Consider the following 21,990-nt stretch of genomic DNA (forward strand, 5'->3'; position numbering starts at 1 on the left):
GCAGGAGGTTGCCACCTCTGAAGACCGGGACGAAGGAAGACTGGCCAGCTTGGCCCTTGCCGGTGCCCCCGCCACAGCAGGAGCCCCCCTCAGCCTGCTGTTCAACCCAGAAAGGGGCTCCGTTCCCGCTTACATCCTCACCTTTACCAAGGAACACCTTTAGGAAGGACTGGGCAAGGCGGAAGCACGTGCTTCCTTTGAGCGAACTTTGCAGAGCGTTCCGTTTGGGTCACGCGCGTGTGGTGGGACCCGCGGGACAGGGGGCTGAGGCTCACGTGGGCTCGCAGCCGGGCCAGCGTGCACAGCAGCCCAAGGGACAAAACCACGTCTCTGCTGGTGGCCTCCCTGTGTGGAGCTGCCCCTGCCCCCTGCAGATGTGCGGAGGCTCGCTGGGGGTGAGGAACAGCACCAGTGGGGCCTGGGTTAACGGGCAGGGGTCCGATGGGCCAGCCAGATGCTACTCTCCGTCCCTCTGCTCGGCCCCTGTGCCGCTGCTGACCCTTTAAGGTCCCCCCGCCATTCCCCACTCGTCCCCCAGTGCCCCCCTTCCGCCCCCTGCCCACACACCTGTAACCTCCTGTGACCCCCTCGGTTCCCCCCAGTGCCCCCTACTCCCCCCAGTGTGTCACTGGGCAGTGCTGTGGGGGGTCCCAGCGTGATGGGACACCGGGAGGGCGAAGCCTGCTGTGGCGATACGGTCGGGGCTCTCACCCTTCCGATTCTCCCCCGCCATCCCCCTGGGGGGCAGGGAGCAAGCGGCTGTGTGGTGCTCAGCCACCGGCCAGGCTTAAACCACCACAACCTGTGAGCAAAAGAGTTACCTACCCACGGACGGACGGACGGGGAGAGTGCTCATCCTTCCTCCTCCCTCAGGGTGCAGGCATCCCCTGTATCACACCGGGGCGCACAAAAGCCTCAGCAGTCCGGCTGCTGTTGGAGCCCCTTCCAAAGCTTTTTGGGGCGAGCTGACGCATTCCTACCGCCCAGCACGGCGGTTGGGTTTATACCGTTGCCATGAGCGAGGGGATTCTGCAGAAACTGCCCGGCACTCGCTGTGCAAGGGTGATGGCCGCAGGGAGCAGCAAGCTGCAGGTGACGGTGGCTGCATACGGACCTTCAGCCCTTCCTGGCCACCGTGTCTGCCTACATCTTGCCCTCGCTCGGAGCTCATGGGGCTGCTCCTCCGAGGTAGCCCAAACGCACCAGGACGTGGTCCTGGGCAACCTGCTCTAAGGGAGCCTGCTTGAGCAGAGGGCTTGGACGACCTCCACAGCTCCCTTCCAACCTCCACCCTCCTGTGCAACTCTGTGCCTTGCTTTCACTCCTAAAGCACCTGAACCCAGCCCTCATGCGCGCCGGCAAGGATGCTGGGACAAGGCACAATCCCAAACTCCTCCCCGAGGGGTCATCCTCAAACAGCAGCTGCCCGCTCCAGAACAGCCGATGGCGGACACAGTCAGAAGAGAGAAAAACCGTTTTATTGAGAACATTAACTGCGGTGGGGGGCGGGCCCAGGGCTCACAGGGGTTCAGCCAGTAACAGGAAAACGGCACCTACAAGGACAGAGTCAGAGAGCGCTGCTGAATGCACAGCGCCAGGAAGAGGCAGGGTTTGGTTGCCCTCTCTCTGGGGAACACCGTTGACGAGGAATTGCTCATAGCCCAGAAGAGAGCGAGCTACGGCTGGCATTGCCGAGGGGAGGGCTCTGGCGCCTTATCCCCACGGGGAATGCCCTTAGAGAGCTGTGCGCGCGCAGAGATGCACAGGGCCCCTGTGCCACGCAGCAGGGCTCGATGGGGAGCCCCTGGGGAGCGGCCACGGGGTTCTTGCCAGACCCTGCGCAGCACCATCCTTCGCCGTGCCTTGCCAGCGGGTTGGCCTGACTTAGAGCAGTGCTGAGAGTTGGATGGGCAGCAGAGCCTGGTACACACCTGGGCTTCTTGACCTGCCGGACCTTCCTGCATCTTTTCCGTTTGCGATCCCCCAATCTGTTTTCTCTCTTCCTCCTCTTTTTTTCTGCACAGCTTTCATCTCCCCAGGCCTGTTTCCTCCTTCGGTTCCTTCTCTTTTCCTTGTCCCGAGGAGAGCCTGCAAACCTTTCCATCCCACAGTGTGCTTAGATAGGTAAGGCCACGATCCAGCGGAGACAGTTCTGATTTTAACCCAAAGTGACTCGTTTTACCTTCTTTCCTCTGAAAGGCTGCCCAGTTGTTGCGGGCGTAGCAGGGGCTCTGCCGTGCTCTCGAGGGTGGCTGGAGGCAAAGCTGGAGGTGCCTAAACCAGAATTGTTGGAGTTCAGGGGTGGCAAGGGACGGCCTGGAGTAGTAAGGGACTGCTTGCCAAATTACCACCTTAGCTCTCTGGGGAAGATGCTGCTTTGCATCATGCATCCACATTTTGCACAGTCCACCTGCCCCAAAACAGACTTGATGAAACTGTGATGAAGTAGGATCCGAGCAAAAGCCCTCTCAAGTTGACAGCTACTCCCCGCTGTCTTTTTGTAGGTATTTGGTTGGATTAAGCACATGCTTAATGCATTTGAGAAAGGACCTTTCCAGTTTTCCATACAACGTATGATTCCGTGGGGGAGGAGGAGGAACCCCAAACACACAAGCCATCGGCTGGCCGGAGGAGGCCCAGCAGCTACTTGGCCTCCTCAGAAACTACCCTCCTACCCGAGAGACACTGTCACGGTGCTTGTGGAGCAGAGCTGACATACCTCTGTCGTTTTGGACTCCGCCACCATGTCTCCCCCAGCTCCTTTGAGGACACCCAGAGAGGGGGATGCATGCAGAATGGCTTCTGCCTGGTGGCCCTGGTCTCCTCTGCCTGCAGGGCCACTTTGCTCTTCCAAAGGCAGGTCTAGAAAGCAAAACCATGTGCAGCAGTGACGCCTTGGAAGTAGCACACCCAAAGCAAAACCCACCCCAAGCCCTACACCGGTTTTCTTCTTGACGTTGAGGTTTCTGGTATCCCGAGCCCCAGCCTGGGACAGCCCTCAGTTCCTCCTCATACCTGTGGCTCCGTCCGTGGGGGCTGGCGACTCCCCAGCTGATGGACAGGAGCGGCCAGCCACCTCCTCCCCAACAATGTCGCCGCAATTTTCAATCATAAACAGCGCCAGCGTGTTCACCTGCACACATCAAACCCTTGCTCTCAACCCAGCTGCCTGAAGTTGTCCCAAGCAGCCTTTCCCACTCCCGACCCTTGCCTCTGCACAGATGGCTGTGGCTGCGGGGCTGCCTTTGCAGGCAGCCACCCCACCGGCATTTGCTCAAGGGAGGAGGCAGCCAGGGACCTCTGAGCAGCCAAGCTCGGATAGGCCGGCAAGGCTGCAGCCGGCTTGCCAACACAGCGCACCTTCTCGGTCACCTCCAGCATGGCCTGGAGCGGGAGCAGGTCCTCGTCGGGTGGGCTCAGCAGGTTTGGCCCAAGGCAGATGGCCAGGTTGCTGCAGCTCATCCTGCTGGTGGCTGCGTTGCGGCCGATGTGCTGGAGGAGGGACAGCAGCCGCTTGAGGAGGAAGAGGTTGGCTGCAGGCAACTTCTCGGCCACCCTGAGGGAACAGGGACACTAGGTTGACAAAGCAGATTTTGCCCAGGCCTGTTGTCCAAGGCAGGGGGGAGCCAGCGGCTGAGTTGCCCAGCTTTCCAGGTGCTCTCAGCCAGCGGCCAGGGCTCCTGCTCAACAGGCAGGCTGCTGCCCGCACTTACGCTTTCAGCTCGGAGACCTTCTCCTCCTTGCTGGTCCTCTCCATGGCTGCCATCCAGTCCTCGTAGAGGTGGGTCACCAGCAGCTTGTCGGGGATGCTTCGGAGGAAGTCCTGCAATGCCAAGGGCTCTGGGTGAGCCTTTGAAGTTTCCAGGCCGGCCAGGAGCTCCTCCAGCCGCAGGTCAGAAGCGCTCACCTTCAAGACGGCGGCCAGCAGGAGTGCAGGCTGGTTGCCCAGGTCGACATCGGCGTCGCGGTCCAGGGCCTCCCGCAGCTCCCGAAGTTCCATCCCGCTGGCAGCTTTGCGGAATATCCCCTCCGTCGACGGTCCTTCCCGGCGCAGGACAGCCAGCAGCTCCTGCAGGAGAGGCAGGAGGACAGTTGCTTGGCCGAGGAGCTGCCTTCCGACAGCGGTGGCCAGAGCACTGCCCCAGAGCGGGCTCCTTGCTGGGGGTGAAGAGCCCAAGCCGCCATCCCCGCAGCTCCTGGGGACGCCCGTGTCCCCTGTGGAGCAGCCGGAGGGAGGGCTCCTACCGCCTCTAGGGAGCATCTGGAGGGCTGGGGACCCCCCCGGCCAGGCTGGCTTACCTGGATGGGCCGGGGCAGGGAGCCGTCCTCCCCGCAGAGGGCTGCCAGGGGCTGGCCAAAGAGCGCACTGCTGCAGCCAGAGCCCACCTGCCCTGGCGCCTGGGCAGCGGCCGGGGTCCTCCGATGAGCAAAGGGCCAGGGCAGCCCCCTCCTCTTCCTCCTCCTGCTGCTGCTCCCTCCTGCTGCAAAGGAAAGCCGAGCAAGAGCCCGTCAACGGAGACCGCCAGGCCAGCGCTCCCGGGGCCTGCCCTGCCCACAGCGTGGTGCTGAGCGGTGCAGCAGGACGGGCAGGGAGCCAGCAGCTGGACCTCTGAGCTCCGGCTCAGCAGCTCCAGTTGGGAGGCTCCTGAGAGCCGGCACGCCACCAGGAGAGGAGAGCCTGGCCCAGCCCTCGCCCTGTCCTCCTCCAAGCTGTGGGCAGCAGCAGAGGCTCCGTGTCCCCGCAGAACCACGTCCAGCGGCCGCTGCCCAGCGGGTGTCCATCCTTCCTTCCTCCTGGAGGTGACATCCTGCCTCGGGCTGCCCAACCTGCATGGCGACACTCGAGGGACAAGTGAGCACAGCTCCAGCGCTTGCAGGAGCTTACCGTTCTTCCCGAAACTCACCCGGTGCGTGGCAAAGTCCCCCTCCGCTGCTTGGCGGGACCATCGGAGGCCCTTGCTTGGGACCAGCCTGCAAGAACCAGGCTGCGCTCAGAGAGCAGCCCCGCGGCGCAAAGGGCCGCTGGCGAGCTGCCAGCCGGCACCGGCAGCCTGAGCGTGGCAGAGCCGGGACCCTCTGCCCTCCCGGGCTCTCTGCCCCGCGGGGCAGGTTTCCCCCCAGCACCGCTGGCCAGGATGTGCCGGCATTCCCGGCGGCTCCCCAACCCTCTCCGCTCCCCGAGTGGCACCACCCTTCCCTCCATCCCTCACCCCACTGGCCGCACGTGCCGGCACAGCCAGAGGCGGGCGAAAGGCAGCCCTTCTCACCTCGGCCTGGCCCTCCATCAGCCTCTCCAGGCTCCCGGCACTGAATGTCCTCCACTGGGCAAGAGAGAAGGAGCGGAGGCAGGTGAGCAGCGATGCCTCTGCCGCTCGCTCGGCTGGAGGACCAGGGCTCGGGGGCAGAGCCCAGACCGGGCAGGCACTCACGGCGTGGCGGCGGCCCAGCTCCTTCTCCAGGAGCCTGATGGATGGGACAGGCGTCACCCGGGCTCTCTTGGCTCCTTCTGGTGTCCTGTGCACCGGGAAGGGACAGGGAGAGAGCTGGCTGAGCCCCAAGCCGCCTCTTCTCCCTCCTGCGGCAGCTCTGCCTGAGCGAGAGCTGCCGGCAGCCACGGGGGCACCTCTCCCCAGCTGAGGAGCTGCGTTCCCCCGTCCGGCTGCACCTGCAGCATCCCCGCGGCTTACCCCAGGAGCGTGCCCACCCACAGCTCCTTCAGCGCCCGGGAGCTGCAGAAAGAGAGGAGAACCAGCGTCAGGCCCCGCTGCCCCCCAGCCCGTGGGCAGAGGCGGGCGCCTGCGCAGCCCTGCCCCGTGGGGAAGGACGCCGGAGCGGGACGAAGCCCCGTGGGGCAGGACAGAGGCGCTGCCCGAGCCCTGGCTCCCCGTGTCCTGCCAGAGCAGCTGCTTTCGCCCTCCCCTTCTGGGGACCCAAAGGGGATGCGGCACCTGCCCATGCCCCCATCCCTCCCTGCCGGCGTGCTGCTCGCTCCTTGCCCAGGCTCTGCATGCAGGGCAGAGGCCGTTCTCACGATGGTGCGGGTGTGCTTGGGAACGTCTCCCGCCCGGCCGTGGCACTCACCCGAAAGTGGCGACGCAGGAGCCGCTGGGCCAGACGAGGAGGATGGAGGTCCTGTCCTCATCGCCGCCTTCCTCCTCTTCCTCGTCCCCTGCCGCCTCCTTTCCGCCGCTCAGCACCCACAGCTGGTCCAGGGCCAGGCAGAGCTGTGGGCGCAGGCTGGTGCCGCGTCTGCAGAGAGCAGAGAGGAGAGGCAGGCGGTGAGCTGGGGGTGTCCTCCTCGGGGTCCCCCCGGGCCGAGCCCTGTCCCCCACCTGCCCTTGGGACAGACATCGATGGGCGCATCCAGCACCAAGGGGCCGGGGCCTGGGGCTGGGGCCGGGGTGTCCCGGGGCTGGGGCCAGGGCGTCCCGGGGCTGGGGCCAGGGCCAGGGCTGGGGGAAAGGCAGCTGGGCTCTGAGGGTCTTACTGCAACTTGGCGATCACCAGTTCCTCCTGGAGGAGGAGAAGGCGTCTCTCGCTCCTCTTGCGGCCCCGGGTCAGCCGCACGTCCGCGCTCAGCACCGCCTCGGCGTCGGCGAGAGCCTCCCTGCAGAGCAGAGAGCGGCGGGCATGAGAAAGGCCGCTGCCACCGCGGGTCCCGGCCGTGCCCCCGAGGCACAGGGAGAGCTCACCTGGAGCCGCAGCAGCAGTTGGCCTGGCCCATCCTGCCCGGGAGAGGAGGACCCTCGCCGTGGACCGAGGACGCGGGCCAGTCGGCGACAGCGGGGATGGGAGGCGAGGTGCCGGTGCCGGTTCGGTGCCGCTTGGTCAGATCCTGCCTCCTCCCAGCGCTCCTGCGTGCCAGCACAGCTCCGTGCTGCTGTCTCTGGCGGCCGTGGGCTCCAACTGACCAACATTCCGAGCCCAGCGACCAACATTCTAAGCCCAACGACCAACATTCTAAGCCCAACGACCAACATTCTAAGCCCAACGACCAACATTCTGAGCCCAACGGAAAGTGGGAGGGGCACTGGGGGGAGAGTTCTTTCCAATGTGGCCGTCTCTGCCTGGCACTGGGGAGCCCAGGGCTCGACAGAGCGGAGGGGAAGGGCTTGGGACTTCTGCAGTCTTTCTTGCTAGGACCTTCATGCCCCAGAACTGTGCATTTCCCTAAGCCACTGTGTCTTAGTCACAAGTGTGTGGCTATCCCTGGATTCCCCTTGCTTGTCTATGTAGCACCCTTCCCATTCCCGCCCTTCATGCACATCTCCCTGTGCCACTGCGATGAGGATTAGAATTGTGTGGGTTTTCTCTAGCCAAAGCAGTGGTCAAATTGGGGAGGCTCTCTCTTGGCATGGGACAGTGAGAAAGAAGATGACCATGCTGATAGGGTGCAGATACAGTTTCCAACTTGGTAACGGTAACTTGGTGTTTTGTGCTTTCTGCATTGCTCTGTGTGCCTCAACACTTCACACTGCAAGAGAAAGGGAATGTCATGGTCTGGACCCAGACACCAATATGGACCTCCCTCCCCACGAGAGGGAGAGTCTGTGCAGCATCACACTTTTGCTCTGCCCTCATTAAGACGAAAACCACTTTCACCCTAGACGATTCGTCCCTGAGAAAGACAGCTCTCAGACCATGCAACACTAGCTGGGACAAACATCCTCTCCTGGATAGTGGCATTAAGATAGGCTGTGTATTTTGAACCGTCTGAAGGTCATTGAAGAATGGCCTTGTGAGAAGGTAATCTTGGTGAAGCTGTCGACGGGGCTTCTACGGACATGGGCTCACACACTAACAGACATAGCCATGTGCCATTTATTCTCTTGATCAGCTAAAATATATGATCCATTCGTGAATTGATCTCTTCCTGAATAAACCTCAAACTTCTAAAACAATGACCTAACCAGCTTGAAAAGGCCCCAGGACAGAAACTGAAGCCATAGTCTTAATGGTCACTTTCCTGAAGAGAGATACTGACTTTACAACCTCACTCTGGTTATAATCACAGGATTTATCTTTGCTGCTGCTGCTGCTTTCTCCTCTGAGGCTGGGATTTTGTTAGAGCTATTTTAGACCAGGTCCATGTGATGCAATGCTGACTCTGGTCAGGACTATTCCATGCTCCTGTCTAGAGGCTGCTGCTCACTGTTTGGAGGGAGGAAGGGAGCCTAAAACTTCCTATTTTATCACAAAACTGTCTTTTTATTGGTAGCCCAAAATATTATTGTTTTATGATCTTCTCCAAATAGAAAAATCCCTTACATAAGTCATTTCACCTGCAGCTGGTACCACTTTCACAGCCCTCTCGATCCTCTTCTGTGAGTGCATTACAGGTACGAGCACGTGGCCATCCCGTGGGGTAGCATGTGAGCAGACAACAGAGGGCTGAAGTCTTTGAAGTGGTTTGTTGGCAGGCAAAACAAGCAGGAGAGGCTTTCCAAGCGCTCATGGTGCTGCAGTCAGAAAAGCGTCTCAAGAAAATGTGTGGAGATGAGCTGCACGGTGAGCGTGGGGCTGCCTGTTCCCGTCATACCCAGAAAAGTTACTGTAATTTGTGGTTCTCCTATTCTGGGCCAGTGGGATGAAGCTGGGGTATAACCTTGAGAACTTAACTGGTCGGGAACACAGAGGAAGCAGTCAAGCACAGAATCTGAGAGAAGTGTAGTCCTGAGCATGTCCTTTATCAAGGTGCCTTGAAGACATTCTCATAGTACAGCACACAAAAAAAGAATTGGGCAGCACGTGGAAGAAGACTCAGAAGAATGCCAATACTACTGCAACTTACCATAAGAAAAGTTGCAATTTCAGCATTTCTTTCTGTTCTCTGTTCATTCTAGCACTGTTCAAGACAATCTGGAATGTCCAAGAAGTGACTGTGTCTGGTCCCGCAGTTAGATGAAATCTCCCAGCTGTAAAAACAGCTGCTGCTGCCTATTTATCACACAAAAACATGATTTCTTGATGGTAAGTCTAGTTCCATGTTGCTCTTTGCCAATGTCAGCAGATGTTGATGTTAATATATACAGCATCAGGAGCAACAGAAGGAATCACTGTGGCAGCTGTATTTTTTCCTCTGCAATGAAGGGCATTCCTGCCTTTTATTTGGACTTTGTCTTCAGAAGTAGAAGCAATGCACTACAGTGTACAGGTTAACATCACTTCAGTAGGCTTTTGTGAGTAAATAACAGTCCCATAAGCTCTAACGACATGAGAAATGTGGGATGTGAACTAAATATGATAAACCACTGAGTACAATTTTTTTTGGTAAAGTACTTACACATGAAAACACAATGTTTTGGGATACAATTGACATTTTCCAGCAGGAAAAATTCACTGTGTGCAGCAGAGTTCCTGCTAGGATAGCAACAGTGCACACTGCGGTTACTCTTTGGACAGTTCATGCTAGCTCATCCTACAGAATGGCCGTCTTGCCAGGATGATTCTGACTAAGAAGTTTTACTGCCTGCATGCTCTGTTAAGTTAGCCCATATTTGGGGTTTTCTGTTTGTTTTGGTTTTTTTTCTTGATGTTTGCTTGCTGTTGTGTTGCATTACAAGTTACAGGAGCCTTACATTGAAGGGAAAGAAAAACAATGTTAATGTATGAAGCCCTTTTTGTTACTCTAGTGAGCACTTACTTATGCCACTAATCCCATGAAGTTGCTTGCATAATTATGCAGCCAAGTTAGAAGTTACCCACATGAGTCAATTTACTCATGAAGGTACATCATTGTTAAGGATGATGTTGTTGTTCCAAACAAGGCAATACATTTTGCTTTCTCTCTCAGCACCTGCTCCTCAATAAATAGAAGAGGGCTGATCTGGAGTGAGAATTGCAATACAAACACCCAACTACCTGGAGTTTTGTTCTGCAGAACTCATGTTAAAATCGGGACTCATTCTAATTGGGGTCTGTCAAACAAATAGAAAGATAAGCCTTGCTTTTGTAAGACAAACATGAAAGAGGTTGATTATCAGGCCCGATTTCCCTTAGATAGTTCACTGCATCCCAGGTTACATACATCTTTTCATTTAGAAGTCTGGAGGTGAAGTGAATGCTGCGTGTGCTTTTTTGTTTATTTATTTTTTGTTCTGTACAAAACAATCATCTCATGTGGAACCTTGCAGATGGCTTTGCAATAGATTGTAGTGGGTATATACCCCCTTACTCTAGTCTCACTTCTAGATTTCAAGTTAATTGTTCTTTTGTATTCAGAAGGAGAAAGCTTGTTCAAATACCAACTGCAATTGCCGGGAAACTGGCAGGCAGGCCTGTTGCTTTCTTTGGAGGAAAAAAAAGCAGCTAATTCTTGTATTCACAGGCAAAACATTCATAGCTTTTTAGTAGGTGATTTTTAAACTATAAAGACATTAGAATTAGGTGAACACATCTTTGTTTTAATGTGCCTCACTCAACACTTTGTATTGTTATGTGTGAGGGATACATTTTTCATGGTCAAATTTCAGCTATGTTGCATGTAAATATAGCAGCATTTGTAAAAGCTGAGAAACACAGCATGTTCAAAGTTTCGTACAGATATGTGATGGTAACCTACCTTAATTGTCATTTTAATCAGTAAGTACATCCTCACGTATCATTCCTGAAGCAAGTGAAGTGAGGTGACAGTTAAATAACTCAGGCAATTAGACATGAAACACTGTGAAGTTTTCAGGTGGCTGCTTTTGTTTCATAAACCAAAATATCAGAAATCCATATACCCAGTCAACAAGATTTGATATAGCAGTTATTTATAGTTTATAAAGGGAAAATGGGGTTTATATGGAATATACACTTTAAGTGAATTCAAGGCACAAAAAGTTTAAAAAAAATTAGCAGAGGAGCTATAGGTATGTTACCGATGGATAAACAGAAAGAACATACATAGGTTTTTTCCCTTCATTTCTGAAGGAAGAAAACAGCTACAGTGAAAAGAAGGATGCACCGAACTAACTTACAACCAAGGGAATGTGGAATAAAGCAGCAGGAAAAAAACGGCTTTGTGAGACAGGGGTAGCAATCATCTTAAACGCCTAAGCATTTGTATGTGTTCCCTACTTTTTGTGGGTAATCGCTCATAGTGTAATAGTGTGTGTTCAAAATTCTATTCATCTTGTACTTGCATTTCACATTTTAAAAATTCATAAGCAAGAAGTTTTTTATTGTTCTCCTGCAGTAGAGGTGAAATCCAGAGGCTTACAAAAGTCAGGAATCTCAGCAGGAAAGAAGAAAAAGATCATTTGGTTGTAATCTTTAAAACTAGAGTTATTCACTAAAGCCTTTTTATAAGACAAGCATCTAGAACACTTTTGTTTCACGGGAAAATACTAAAATCGGTAGAGGAATGGAAGTCTTTCAAGAAGGAAAGAAAAAAGGTGGTGTTGATGTTACCCAGCAAAAATTGTGATTTTTATCTTGGATCTTGTGGTGTTTGGTAGGGTGTTTTAGTCCTGGTTTTTGTATTGCTCAAAGTCTGTGAAAAAGCTATCATCTTATCTTGAGATACAGGCTGAAAATATATTGGCTATTGTAAAATCTCTCTTACCTCATTACATGTGGGATTGGAGGTATGGGTCTGATTTGCATTTCATGAATGTTTGGGGTTCTTTGTGTCAGGACAATATCTCACAAGGCCTTTCATGCTGAGTGCAGAAGGGAACCTGACTCACAGGTTCCTGCCCCACGGGGCTTCATCGTCCTGCCCCTTTGTCCTTGTCCTCATCCTCGTCCTCGTCCTCGCCCTCGCCCTCGTCCTCCCCCAGGCAGGCGGCCATGAGGCCTGCGGGGGCCGGGGCCGGGCCGGGGACGGTGTCCCTGCAGGGTCAGGCAGCAGGAAGGAGCGCCCCGGGGCATGCTGGGAGCTGTAGTCCTGGGGCACGGGGCTGCCGGGGGCCCTGGTGGTTCCCGGGGCATGCTGGGAGCTGTAGTCCTGGGGCACGGGGCTGCCGGGCGGCCATGTTGGTCTCTGCAGTCTCTGCTCCAGCTGCGGCCCGGCTGAGGTGAGGGCTGGGGCTGCCCGTGAGGCGAGCGAGGCCCTTGGGCGGGCGTGGGGGTGTGGGAGCCGGGCCCGGCTGAGGGAAGGAGAGAAGGGGCAGGGTGAGGGGGGTCGCAGTCCTGGGTTTGTGGGTTTCACACAGACTCCCTCTTCAGAAAACACAGCCTCTGTGTGGGTCAGCGGTCCCTGCAGAGCTTTAGTATTTGTAGCCGTTTTTATAAATACACAGCGGGCTCACACGGTGCTGTGCTTCTTGTAAACTGCATCGCTTTTATCCCGGCTACAGCCTGGAGGGAGCAAGTGCCAGCCGGCAGATTAAGATGGAGATGAATGCAAGCGATACACTTGCGATGGTGATCCTGCCACAAGGCACGCTGCGTCTTTGTTATAAGTTACGACGAAAATTTGTATGCCAGCCCGGGGATAAACCAATCCAGGTTTACTGTAGCAAGCAACAAGCAGGCAAAACAGCGCTGGGTGGCCGGGGAGTCTCCGCTCCACCAACGGCACACACCTGATGTGGTAACGTGTTTGACAGTTAAACAGTTAAGTGTTACATATGTATGGGAGTTGCAGGTACGCCTATACATATGCATGACCTATTCCCGCTTTGCATTAAAATTAATTCCAAGAGGTATTACAATTAGTTCCGAGAGGTATTACGATTAGTTCCAAGGGGACACTCCCTCAAGTTTATCTATCCAAGCCACGGAATCGGCCTTGGCCGGTTTCTGGGACCAGTTCCTTATTTTCTCAGAAAACTGCTCTTGAGGAGCTATATGATAAGGTAATCAAGACTGGCTCATCCTGCTTACTTAGCTCAATATCTAGTTTCTGCACTTGTTACTGTGGTTATTACAGTTAAAAGCAGCTTAGTTACTAAGTTGTAGAGATCAATATATTTTAACAATCAACAGGTTTGATGAACAAATTGGTTATGCAAAGTTTATTACAATTCCCCCTTTTTGTTTTTCTTATTTTGTTCCTCAAACTGGGCAAGAGCTTCTCGAGCTAGGGAGAGAAGGGGAGTTTCTTTAACAATTTCGTCTTCTTCTAGGTGCTTATAGTGTCTTCTTATCAACATTAGGTGTACAGCTTCTAATCGATTTTTTATCAATCCAGTAATTCTATTCAATATACAAGGTGCAAAGGTTAATATTAACATTATGAGAACTAGGACAAAACTAAAAGCCTAAGTTATGTAGACATGGGTCTCTGGGTACGAGTTGACATAACGATTGATTAAAACTTGGGGCCCCGGTAGCAATTACTTGCTGTAATATCATTTGATCCTCCCACCTATAGAGCGTCCATTTATAAGGTTGGTGGGGGTTCCCTTTACCTTGGGTTATCCCTATCAGCATTAGTAACAGTCTTATCATCCAAATGCTTAATCTTAAGTTCAAGAAAAGTGGTGTACCCTTACCCTTGCGACAGGTATTCCGAGGTTGTTGATAATCATTTTGGTTTTTGTCTTTACCCCTGGTGAGAGATGGGAGACTTCGGGGAAGCTCTGAGGACGTTTTGTTTGGGAGTAATAAGTCAAGAGGCTCCGTGAGCCTTCTCTGGAGGTGGTTCATCAACTTTAATCCGAACAGCAGTACGTCTCTGCCTTCTTCTCTGCCTACTCTGTTGCTTAGAGCAGTGAGGTGTACCATCTTCTCGGCAGCAGTCGTATTCTTCAGGGGAACCTCCTTTATATTTGATTCGCTTTGACTTATATGCGTCCCAGTTTTTATCCTTCACTTTCTAAGCTCCCCACCCCACTCTGACCACTGTTCGTCTGCAAGATATTGGCAGTATTTCAGCCTTCGTTGAACACGGCTCGTTGGCGTAAAGACAACACCTCTCAGGGTTTATGCCTTTAGCAAAAATATCCCACCACTCTTTGGAGTCCTTTGTAATTTTCCCGGTTGATACTCCCACACGTAATGCTTGCTCAGTTAATTCCCGTTTGTAATAATAACATTCGTGGCAAATACCACTAGAGGGGAATACCCATAGGAGCAATGTGTCCACCACTTTTCTCTACAGAGTTTACACCTGTAACATACAAAGGGATAACATATACAGTGAGGATCTTTACAAAAGATAGCCTCACTCATCCGCTTTTCTTCGGAACTTAATTTTCAAGCTGTCAGGGTCTCTGGTCGCCTCCCAGTGAGAATTCTGCATTGGTCTTTTGATTCTGCTTGCACGAGTCCATGCTCTTTTGGCAGTCCGGACTGCAGGATCTGTAGTAAGCAGAACAAGAAACGGTCCCTCCCAACAGGGAGTTAGAGATGATTCTTTCCAAGTTTTGATCAATACGTTATCTCCAGGCATAATTTTGTGTATTGCAATATCTAATGGTGGCCTCTGCACTATCAGTCCCTTCTTTATTAGTTCTTGCCGTCTCTTCATGAGTTTAATGATATACTCCTGTAAGAATTTTTCTTCTATCTTTGGGTGTTCAATCGGCATTTCTAGGTCATAGGGCATCCCCTATAACATTTCAAAAGGAGAGATCCCAGTGTTTGCTCTGGGTTGCGTCCTTACATTTAATAGTGCTAATGGTAAACATTTTATCCGGTTCATTTTAGTTTCAATGATTAATTTAGTCAAATGTTTCTTCTACTATAGCTTGTAGGCAAGTAGGCCATCCCCTACTAACTGGATCTAATAATTTGGAAAAATAACCTACAGGTTTCTTTCTTCCAGCCCATTCTTGGGTTAATACCCCAAAGGCTGTTCCTCCTTCTGCATTCACAAACAAATAAAACGGTCGTTTAGTATCGGGTAAACTTAATACCGGAGCATTTACAAGGTCAGCTTTGAGGCTTTCTAGACTCTGTTCATCCTTCTGAGTCCGTTTTATTAATCTTACTCCTACTAATTTCTGATACAAAAACTTCACTTTGTTGCTGTAATTTTCAATCCCTTGTCTACAGTACCCTAAAAGTCCTAACAACTGCCTTATCTGTCTCTTGCTTGTTGGTGCCTGGAGGGATAAGATACCATTCACTCGTTCAGGATCTAATTTCTTAGTTCCCTTACTCAGCCAGTGTCCTAAGTATTTTACTTCCTCTTCAGTAAACTGTAATTTAGACTTTGAAACCTTGAACCCCTTCAGGCTTAAAAAGTTCAATAATCTAATGCTCTCATTTCTAACAGTCTCTTGATCTTCCCTAGCTAACAACAGATCATCTACATACTGCACTAAAGTTACCTCTGAGGTTGATTCAAAAGTTTCTAGTACTTGTTCCAGAGCTTGCCCAAACAAATTTGGTGATTCTGTAAATCCTTGTGGAAGTACAGTCCACCTTAATTGTTGTTTCCGGTGGGTTTCTGGATCTTCCCATTCAAAGGCAAAATAATTTCTACATTCCTCCTTCAAGGGGCAAGCCCAGAAGGCATCTTTCAAGTCTATAACACTGTATCACTTCAATTCCGGGGAAAGTTGGCTCAACAACGTATACGGATTAGCTACGACTGGAAACCTGGTAACAGTTCTTTTGTTTACTTCCCTTAAATCTTGAACTAAGCGATAGGAGCCATCTGACTTCTCTATGGGCAGAATGGGGGTATTGTGTGGTGACATGCAAGGTTCTAATAATCCCTGCTGTAACAACCTTTCGATTACAGGCTGTAATCCATGTCTACCTTCTTGTGCCATGGGATATTGTTTGACTCTAATTGGAATTTCCGTGTTCTTAATAGTGACTTCAAATGGAGCAATGTTTAATCGTCCTACTGACTCTGGAGTGTACCACACTTCGGGGTTAATTTTAGCTTCATCCTCCGTTGTCAAGACACACAATTTTACTGCTATTTCTTTGGTTTTTATTTCCAAATTAATTTCCAATTCAATCATTAAATCTCTTCCCAGTAAATTAGATTCTGCTTCAGGTACCAACAAAAAGGATCCTATTCCAAGTCGAGATGGAGCTTCTATTTTTACTCCCTTTATTAGTGGTACCTGAAACGGTTCCCTTTTTGCTCCTATTACTTGTAATTTCTCCGAGGACAGTGTGCATCTTCGGGGCACTAACTGGACACTAGATCTCTCTGCCCCAGAGTCCACAAGGAACTCTACTTCTTGATGCTGGGGACGTAATTTTAATTTTATCAAGGGCTCTGTTTTCTTAGGGGTCCCCAGCAAATAGATCCCCTGACTCCCCTAATCTTCTTTAAGCATTTAGTGGGGGTCTCATCTTTCTTCTGGTGTTCACTAAATGCTTTATTAATATTCTGTCCTCGAGGAACAGATTCCTTAATGCCTTGAACAATTATAATGCGCAGATCTGCCATATGAGTTCTATGTTCTGCATTTTGGTTATCCCAGTTTGGCCGCTGTAGTGGCCATTTAATATCTGCGCCTGGACCGTGTTGGTGCTGCTGATCCCAAACTCTCATTCCTGCTCTTCGAATCATTTCCCTTTCCTCTGTTGTGAATAGTATACTTAAAATTGCCTGTAACTCTTCCCAGGTATATATATATTAGGACCCAAAAACTGGTCCAACCTTTCGGATACTCCCAAGGGGCCTTCTAAAAGGTTCCCCATCTCCTTCTTGAATTCCCTTACATCTCCGGAATTCAAAGGTACTGACACAAATCCCATGCCAGGCTGTGGACCCCCTATAGCTATTTCTCTCAAGGGGTATAATCTTTCTTCTAACTGCTTTTCTTTCTGGTCTGACTCCTCGTTATTCCCCTGTTCTCCTCAGGGGAACTCGGAGGGTCTAAGTCTGGGGCTGGGGCTGTCGGGGAAGAGGAGGAAGGGGGGGGTTGGGTCAGGTGCGAGTGTAGGGGGAACATAAGGGGGAGGAGGTGTGGGAAGTTCTTCGGGGTTTTTAGTTGTTTTTTTTTTTTTTTTTTATGGTTCTTTTCACTTAGAGCAAATACATGGATTTGGGTATCTAATTTTATCCATAAATGAGCATATTCACTCTCTTCTAAACTCAAGGGTTCCTTAGAATTTACATATATGTTTAAGGCTTGACATATCCAATCGTCAAACGTCCCCAAAACAGGCCGAAATACCTGATCTCCTCTAATTTGTTTACCACCCCACCCCTGTATGCATTAATATATCATTTTCTCTCTGCTTTTGCCCTGTCTGGGCAGCCAGTCATCCCAATGGGCAATCATTACCCTAAAGGACTATCTGGCGGTATCATAGGGAGACTGACCTTAGGATTCCCTATGGAGTCATCCCTCTTCCCAGGCGACCTACACCCCGGGGAACCCACCATGGAGTCAGAAGGCTTGCTTTTCTTCTGCCCCATCTTCCGAAGTGCCTCTCTCTCACACACACACACGTGCCCCTCGTTCGTGGCTCATGCCCTTGTGGGAAATGAGAACCGCACTACAAGAGGGTCCGCACTCACTTTGCTCCTCTCGGGAGCGTCTCGTTTATGCACACTTTGGGAAACCCACCCCGACTGAACGGGAAACGCTTTCAATACTCACTTAACCTGGAGTCTTCGTCCGGATCCTCGTGCACGAAAATTATGGGGTACTGCAGTGTTCTTTTGCCTGCTTGCCAAATTTAGAGTTCGGAGGTAAGGGTCTTGGAAAGGATATCGTCCACTCCGGGGCCATCCAAGGATGGGGCGCCTCCCCAGAGTTTAGATTCCAAACGAAGTTAACCTTATCCGAGTCACGGCACCAAATTGTTATAAGTTATGATGAAAATTTGTACGCCAGCCCGGGGATAATCCAATCAAGGTTTATTGTAGCAAGTAACAAGCAGGCAAAACAGCGCTGGGTGGCCGGGGAGTCTCCGCTCCACCAACGGCACACACCTGATGTGGTAACGTGTTTCACAGTTAAACGGTTAAGTGGTTTTCAGTGCCTGCTTTGGGAAAGAATATCCTCAACTAGTCTAAGGTACAGATCTATTAGAGGAAAAGGAGTATGAGGTAAAGGAGCATCATGCTGCATTTATTGCTAAACGTCTGCTTTCATTTCATTCAAACTAGAAAGTAAACAAAGATTGGACCTGCCAAAGAATTTGTTTCCCAGAGTGAGCATTCAAGCACTGGGGAGCAGTTTGCAGGATCAGAACTTCAGCCTGCTCTGGGTGATAAACCCTCAGGAGAGGAAAGAGAACCCCCACTTTTTTAAATGCAGCTCTACTTATCTTAATAGTTCTTCTTGTTAGATTGTGTTGGCGGTCAGACTCTAAGCACGTGACTAAACTGTCAAAAAAATCAAGATATTTAAGGATTATTTGCTGTATTAAATGCTCTTACAAGCAGTGCACTCTATTGCCCTGTGGATAGTATAACGTCATGACTGGCAATTTTCCTTTTTTAGTACAAGGACGCATGTGTGAAGGCAAATCGAGGGTACAAGTGGTGCCCCACAGCAAACCAACCTGCCAAAACCCAGGCATCCACTGTTACAAACAGGAAGAAGCTATGGGCCTTTGCTTCAGACTCTGCAAAGGCTTTACCAAGCCCGAGGAAAGTGACAAGAAGTGACGAAATGCCACAGCGTAACTTCAGGATGGCAGGTGAGATTTCCATCCACGTTCCTCACACGTAGCTGCCTTGTTTTGTTTGCGGACGCGGTGTTGGAATCGAACTGCAAGACCAGTTTCCTTTACTGCACCTGGTACTGTAGTGCAAATACCTTTCATGTCCCAAATTGAGTTGCCAAGACTCTAGTTAAACCTCTGCATAACAGCCTCAAATTTCCTAAGTGCATGATTGCTTTCGATAGTCGAGTCCAGATGTGTGACATATCATAAGCCATACCCTGTTTGGGGTCCAGATTTGATTGATGTTTAGTTCAGGCTTATCTGCTGTTAGAGCTTTTCATAGTCATAAAGGGAAATGCTGATTGTGTGCATTCTTTTTGTCTTTCATAGAGTGTTGTACTATGTTTAGTAATTTGCTGTTGACAGAAATAATTTATGGTTGTCTATGAAGTTGGAAGTGCTAACGTTCCTGTGGATGAATGTACCAGTGGAGCTAACTTCTTGTATTTAAATCAAGAGAAGCGTAATGATAGCTTGGAGGGCTGGATTCTCACCATTTTAAACATTAAAAGGTAAAATAAAATCATATCCATCAAGAAGTGGATTGCCTGAGCTGGTGAAAGGCAGATAATCTCACACTGATATCCACAAATGGCAGAACTGTAGCAATCATGAGCCTGAAGTAGAAACATTAATGTTAAATACTGGCAGCTTAAGAGCCTAACAGTCAAGGTAGAAACTGATTTTTACCCCACCACCCTTTTTTTCCTTTTTATTTTTCTTTTCTGCAGTTTGACATTTCTAATTTTATAAATACTGATGTATTTGAAACTTTGTCATATCCTACCTAGGTTATGACAAGTGTGTGGCAGATAGGACTTTCCTGCTTAGAGAGATCGTGAGCTGGAGAGTGGGAAATGGTTTTATGGAACAAGTATAAAAGGAGAAGAAGGAATAAAAAGGCTTGTATGCCTTTTTGCCAGTTTAGTGGTTTGAAAATTCCTGTAATGAAATTTCTTCTGGCTATGAAGGAACTGTGAATTGGGATCAAAAGAAAGTGTTTCCTGCTACATCGTTCTGATATATGGGAGACCAGTTCTAAAAATCTCAGGCCCCTTCATCCCATTCTGGTTTTGCTCTCAGAGGAGTCACTTTTATGCTCCTTCAGGTTTATCGACTTAACGGAGAGAACAAGGAGTAGGTGTTGGTCTGCCTGGCTGCTGTCCCCCACTGCTCCTGCCGGGGTATCCAACTGTAGAGCTTCTGAGTACAGAGAGATCTTGAATCAACACCTATCAGAGCAGAGGACAGAGAACTTAAAGAGTTCCTGAGAAACTGATCTAATCCATTGTTTTATCTATGGAGCCATTAATTTCTGAAGAAGGCCCTCTTTTGTGCTACATGTGACTTTGAAAAGATGACAGAGATCGGCAGCTTCAGCAGTTCCCTGGATAATATTCTAGCTAGGATGTTCCCTGTCAACCTCAGCTTCATCAGTTCTTGTGTCTTTACATTTATAGTTTCTTGCCAGATCTGCATAAGGCTGTATGACTTAAATCTTCATATGAAAAGTAGCACTTGTCTTGACATGTGAAAATTGGGACCCCAGCTAGTGCTTATACAAAAAGAGGTGAAATTTGTGCCAAGAAATACTTTTCTAAAGACTCCTCAGTCTGACTTCGATACTGCAACTGAGTCCTGCTGAGTCTTGTATAAGCACATGCATCATAGCAGGCATACAGAAATCATGCTGTATGTTAGAAAAGCAGTGACAGTTTTGGTGCTGCTGTTTTCAGTAAGACAACTTCAGTGCATTAGTCTTGGTCACCTAGCTTGTGTATTTACAAGTGAGTGAAACAGTGAATGGCAAGGGCTCGAGCACTGCTGAGAAGTCATCCATGCGTTTTTATTGCTAGCATACTCTGGCATAGTTTTGATCTGCTCCAACCTAGTAATCTCCCAGACAGTTCTCAGGAGTGGCTTGAGTCAACAGCATATGCTAGGATCTGTTCCCAATAGGCACTTTAGATGTTACTGTACTATTTTGAGGACAAAAAAAATTCTGGCAAGTGAGTAGAAACTGCTGTGTTGCCAACCTGCGAACCAGAGATTAGTCCCTAGCCCATTTTATTTACTCTTTTCCTTCTCTAGACCAGTGTCAATCTCAAAAGCATCAGGGATTTATCTGGAAGTGATACAGTCTATCTGTGGGGCTTTTTGAGTGTGGTAGCTGTGTGATACATACAGGACATTACTCTTGTCCGTTTAGTTAGTTGAGACTATCTAGTGGCCTAGTATCTCTCACAGGTTGCTCTTTAGTCCAGATGGTGTTCTTTATCTCAACAGTACATTCACTGACTGGAGATCCTTCCCTGAGAGCATTCTCGTATTAACATTTTCATATAGTAGAAGTTGTTTTGAAATTTAGGTCCATTTAGGTCATATGGAGATCTCGAGAGTGAACATACAATGTTAGAATCCTTACTATCCTTACAGTATCCCTTTGGGTCCTATTGGAGTTCCCAAACTATTGCAGATGAACCTTCCACATCTCCTTGGAGAGTCCATCCATTCCTGCTCCCTGAGATCCGGCTCCTGTTCAAGAGCCTGAAAGATATTACAAGATCTCATGTTTTTTTAAAACTCGAGAGTCTCAAACCATGACTGCAAACAAGCTCAAGGAAATGTGAAAATACCAGGAAATTCAAACAAAAAACATAGAGATATTTAGAAGAGAGTGGAAAGATACACACAAGTATTATGATGCACTAAAAAATGTCATCATAGTAGGAAAATGTTCTCCATCTGATAAGCTGAGTATCATTAATGCTATAAAAAGAAACAATGTACATTGCATATACCAGTACGCAGATCATCAGTATATCTGCAGATACTATATGATTGTAAAGAACCTAAGGATGGACATGTGTAATTGAGGTAATGCAAGGAATAAAGTTTCTCGTCTCCTGCAATGTGTCCTCATGAAGAATGCTACTGGGACGTATAAGCGTAGTTGAACAGGGGATTTGGCAGCAAACGTAACAAATCAGGCAGCACACAAACTGTGGCAGTCAGGCAGCCTGAAATTAGTCTAAAATCTGTAAAGATGTGGAATTTTTGAGAGTTGAAAAGCAAATTTGTGTCCCTGTATGGACACAAAGCAAAAAATGTCGTCCTTACTGTGAATTTTATAAGAAATGGCTTGCTGAAGAGCTCACAAAACAATATTGCTGAAGATAGGCAGTATGAGTTTTGTTTCAAAGACTTGGTTTCAGAGCAAAAGCTGGAATGGGAACTTTTTATAATTGCCATTTCTAAATCTTGCAAGGCAAGGAAGTAGTCATTTTCCCCATTAAATTGCACATTGCTAATCAACCCCTAGGGGGAATTCAAAGTTAAAGGAAGTGGTAAACAAGACAACAAAAACCAGAAACAATAATACCAAAGCAAAATGAATAGCTAACTCTGAAGTTAAACAGAAGAAAATTAAGATTAGACAAAATGCAATGGGGTAATCCCTTCCAT

General features: G+C 49.8%; 2 protein-coding genes across 2 annotated transcripts in view; one reads left to right on the top strand and one right to left on the bottom strand.

Moving 5' to 3' along the window:
* Positions 1–2,047: 2,047 nt before the first annotated feature.
* Positions 2,048–4,024, bottom strand: LOC142027939 (T-cell activation Rho GTPase-activating protein-like). Its single transcript, XM_075022096.1, has 5 exons — positions 3,714–4,024; positions 3,361–3,556; positions 3,016–3,133; positions 2,720–2,862; positions 2,048–2,274 (listed from the first exon to the last, which is right to left on the bottom strand). The coding sequence occupies exons 1-5, from the start codon at positions 3,998–4,000 to the stop codon at positions 2,179–2,181; spliced, it is 840 nt and encodes a 279-aa protein (XP_074878197.1). The 5' UTR covers positions 4,001–4,024; the 3' UTR covers positions 2,048–2,178.
* Positions 4,025–11,950: 7,926 nt separating this feature from the next.
* Positions 11,951–21,990, top strand: part of LOC142027940 (maestro heat-like repeat-containing protein family member 2B) — a 33,961-nt gene continuing 23,921 nt past the window's right edge. Inside the window, exons 1-2 of the mRNA XM_075022097.1 lie at positions 11,951–12,002; positions 18,300–18,498. The gene's annotated coding sequence lies outside the window, so the exon portion shown is untranslated. The remainder of the gene's footprint in view (positions 12,003–18,299; positions 18,499–21,990) is intronic.

This window comes from Buteo buteo, unplaced genomic scaffold, assembly GCF_964188355.1.
Source record: "Buteo buteo unplaced genomic scaffold, bButBut1.hap1.1 HAP1_SCAFFOLD_93, whole genome shotgun sequence".
Classification (NCBI taxonomy): domain Eukaryota; kingdom Metazoa; phylum Chordata; class Aves; order Accipitriformes; family Accipitridae; genus Buteo; species Buteo buteo.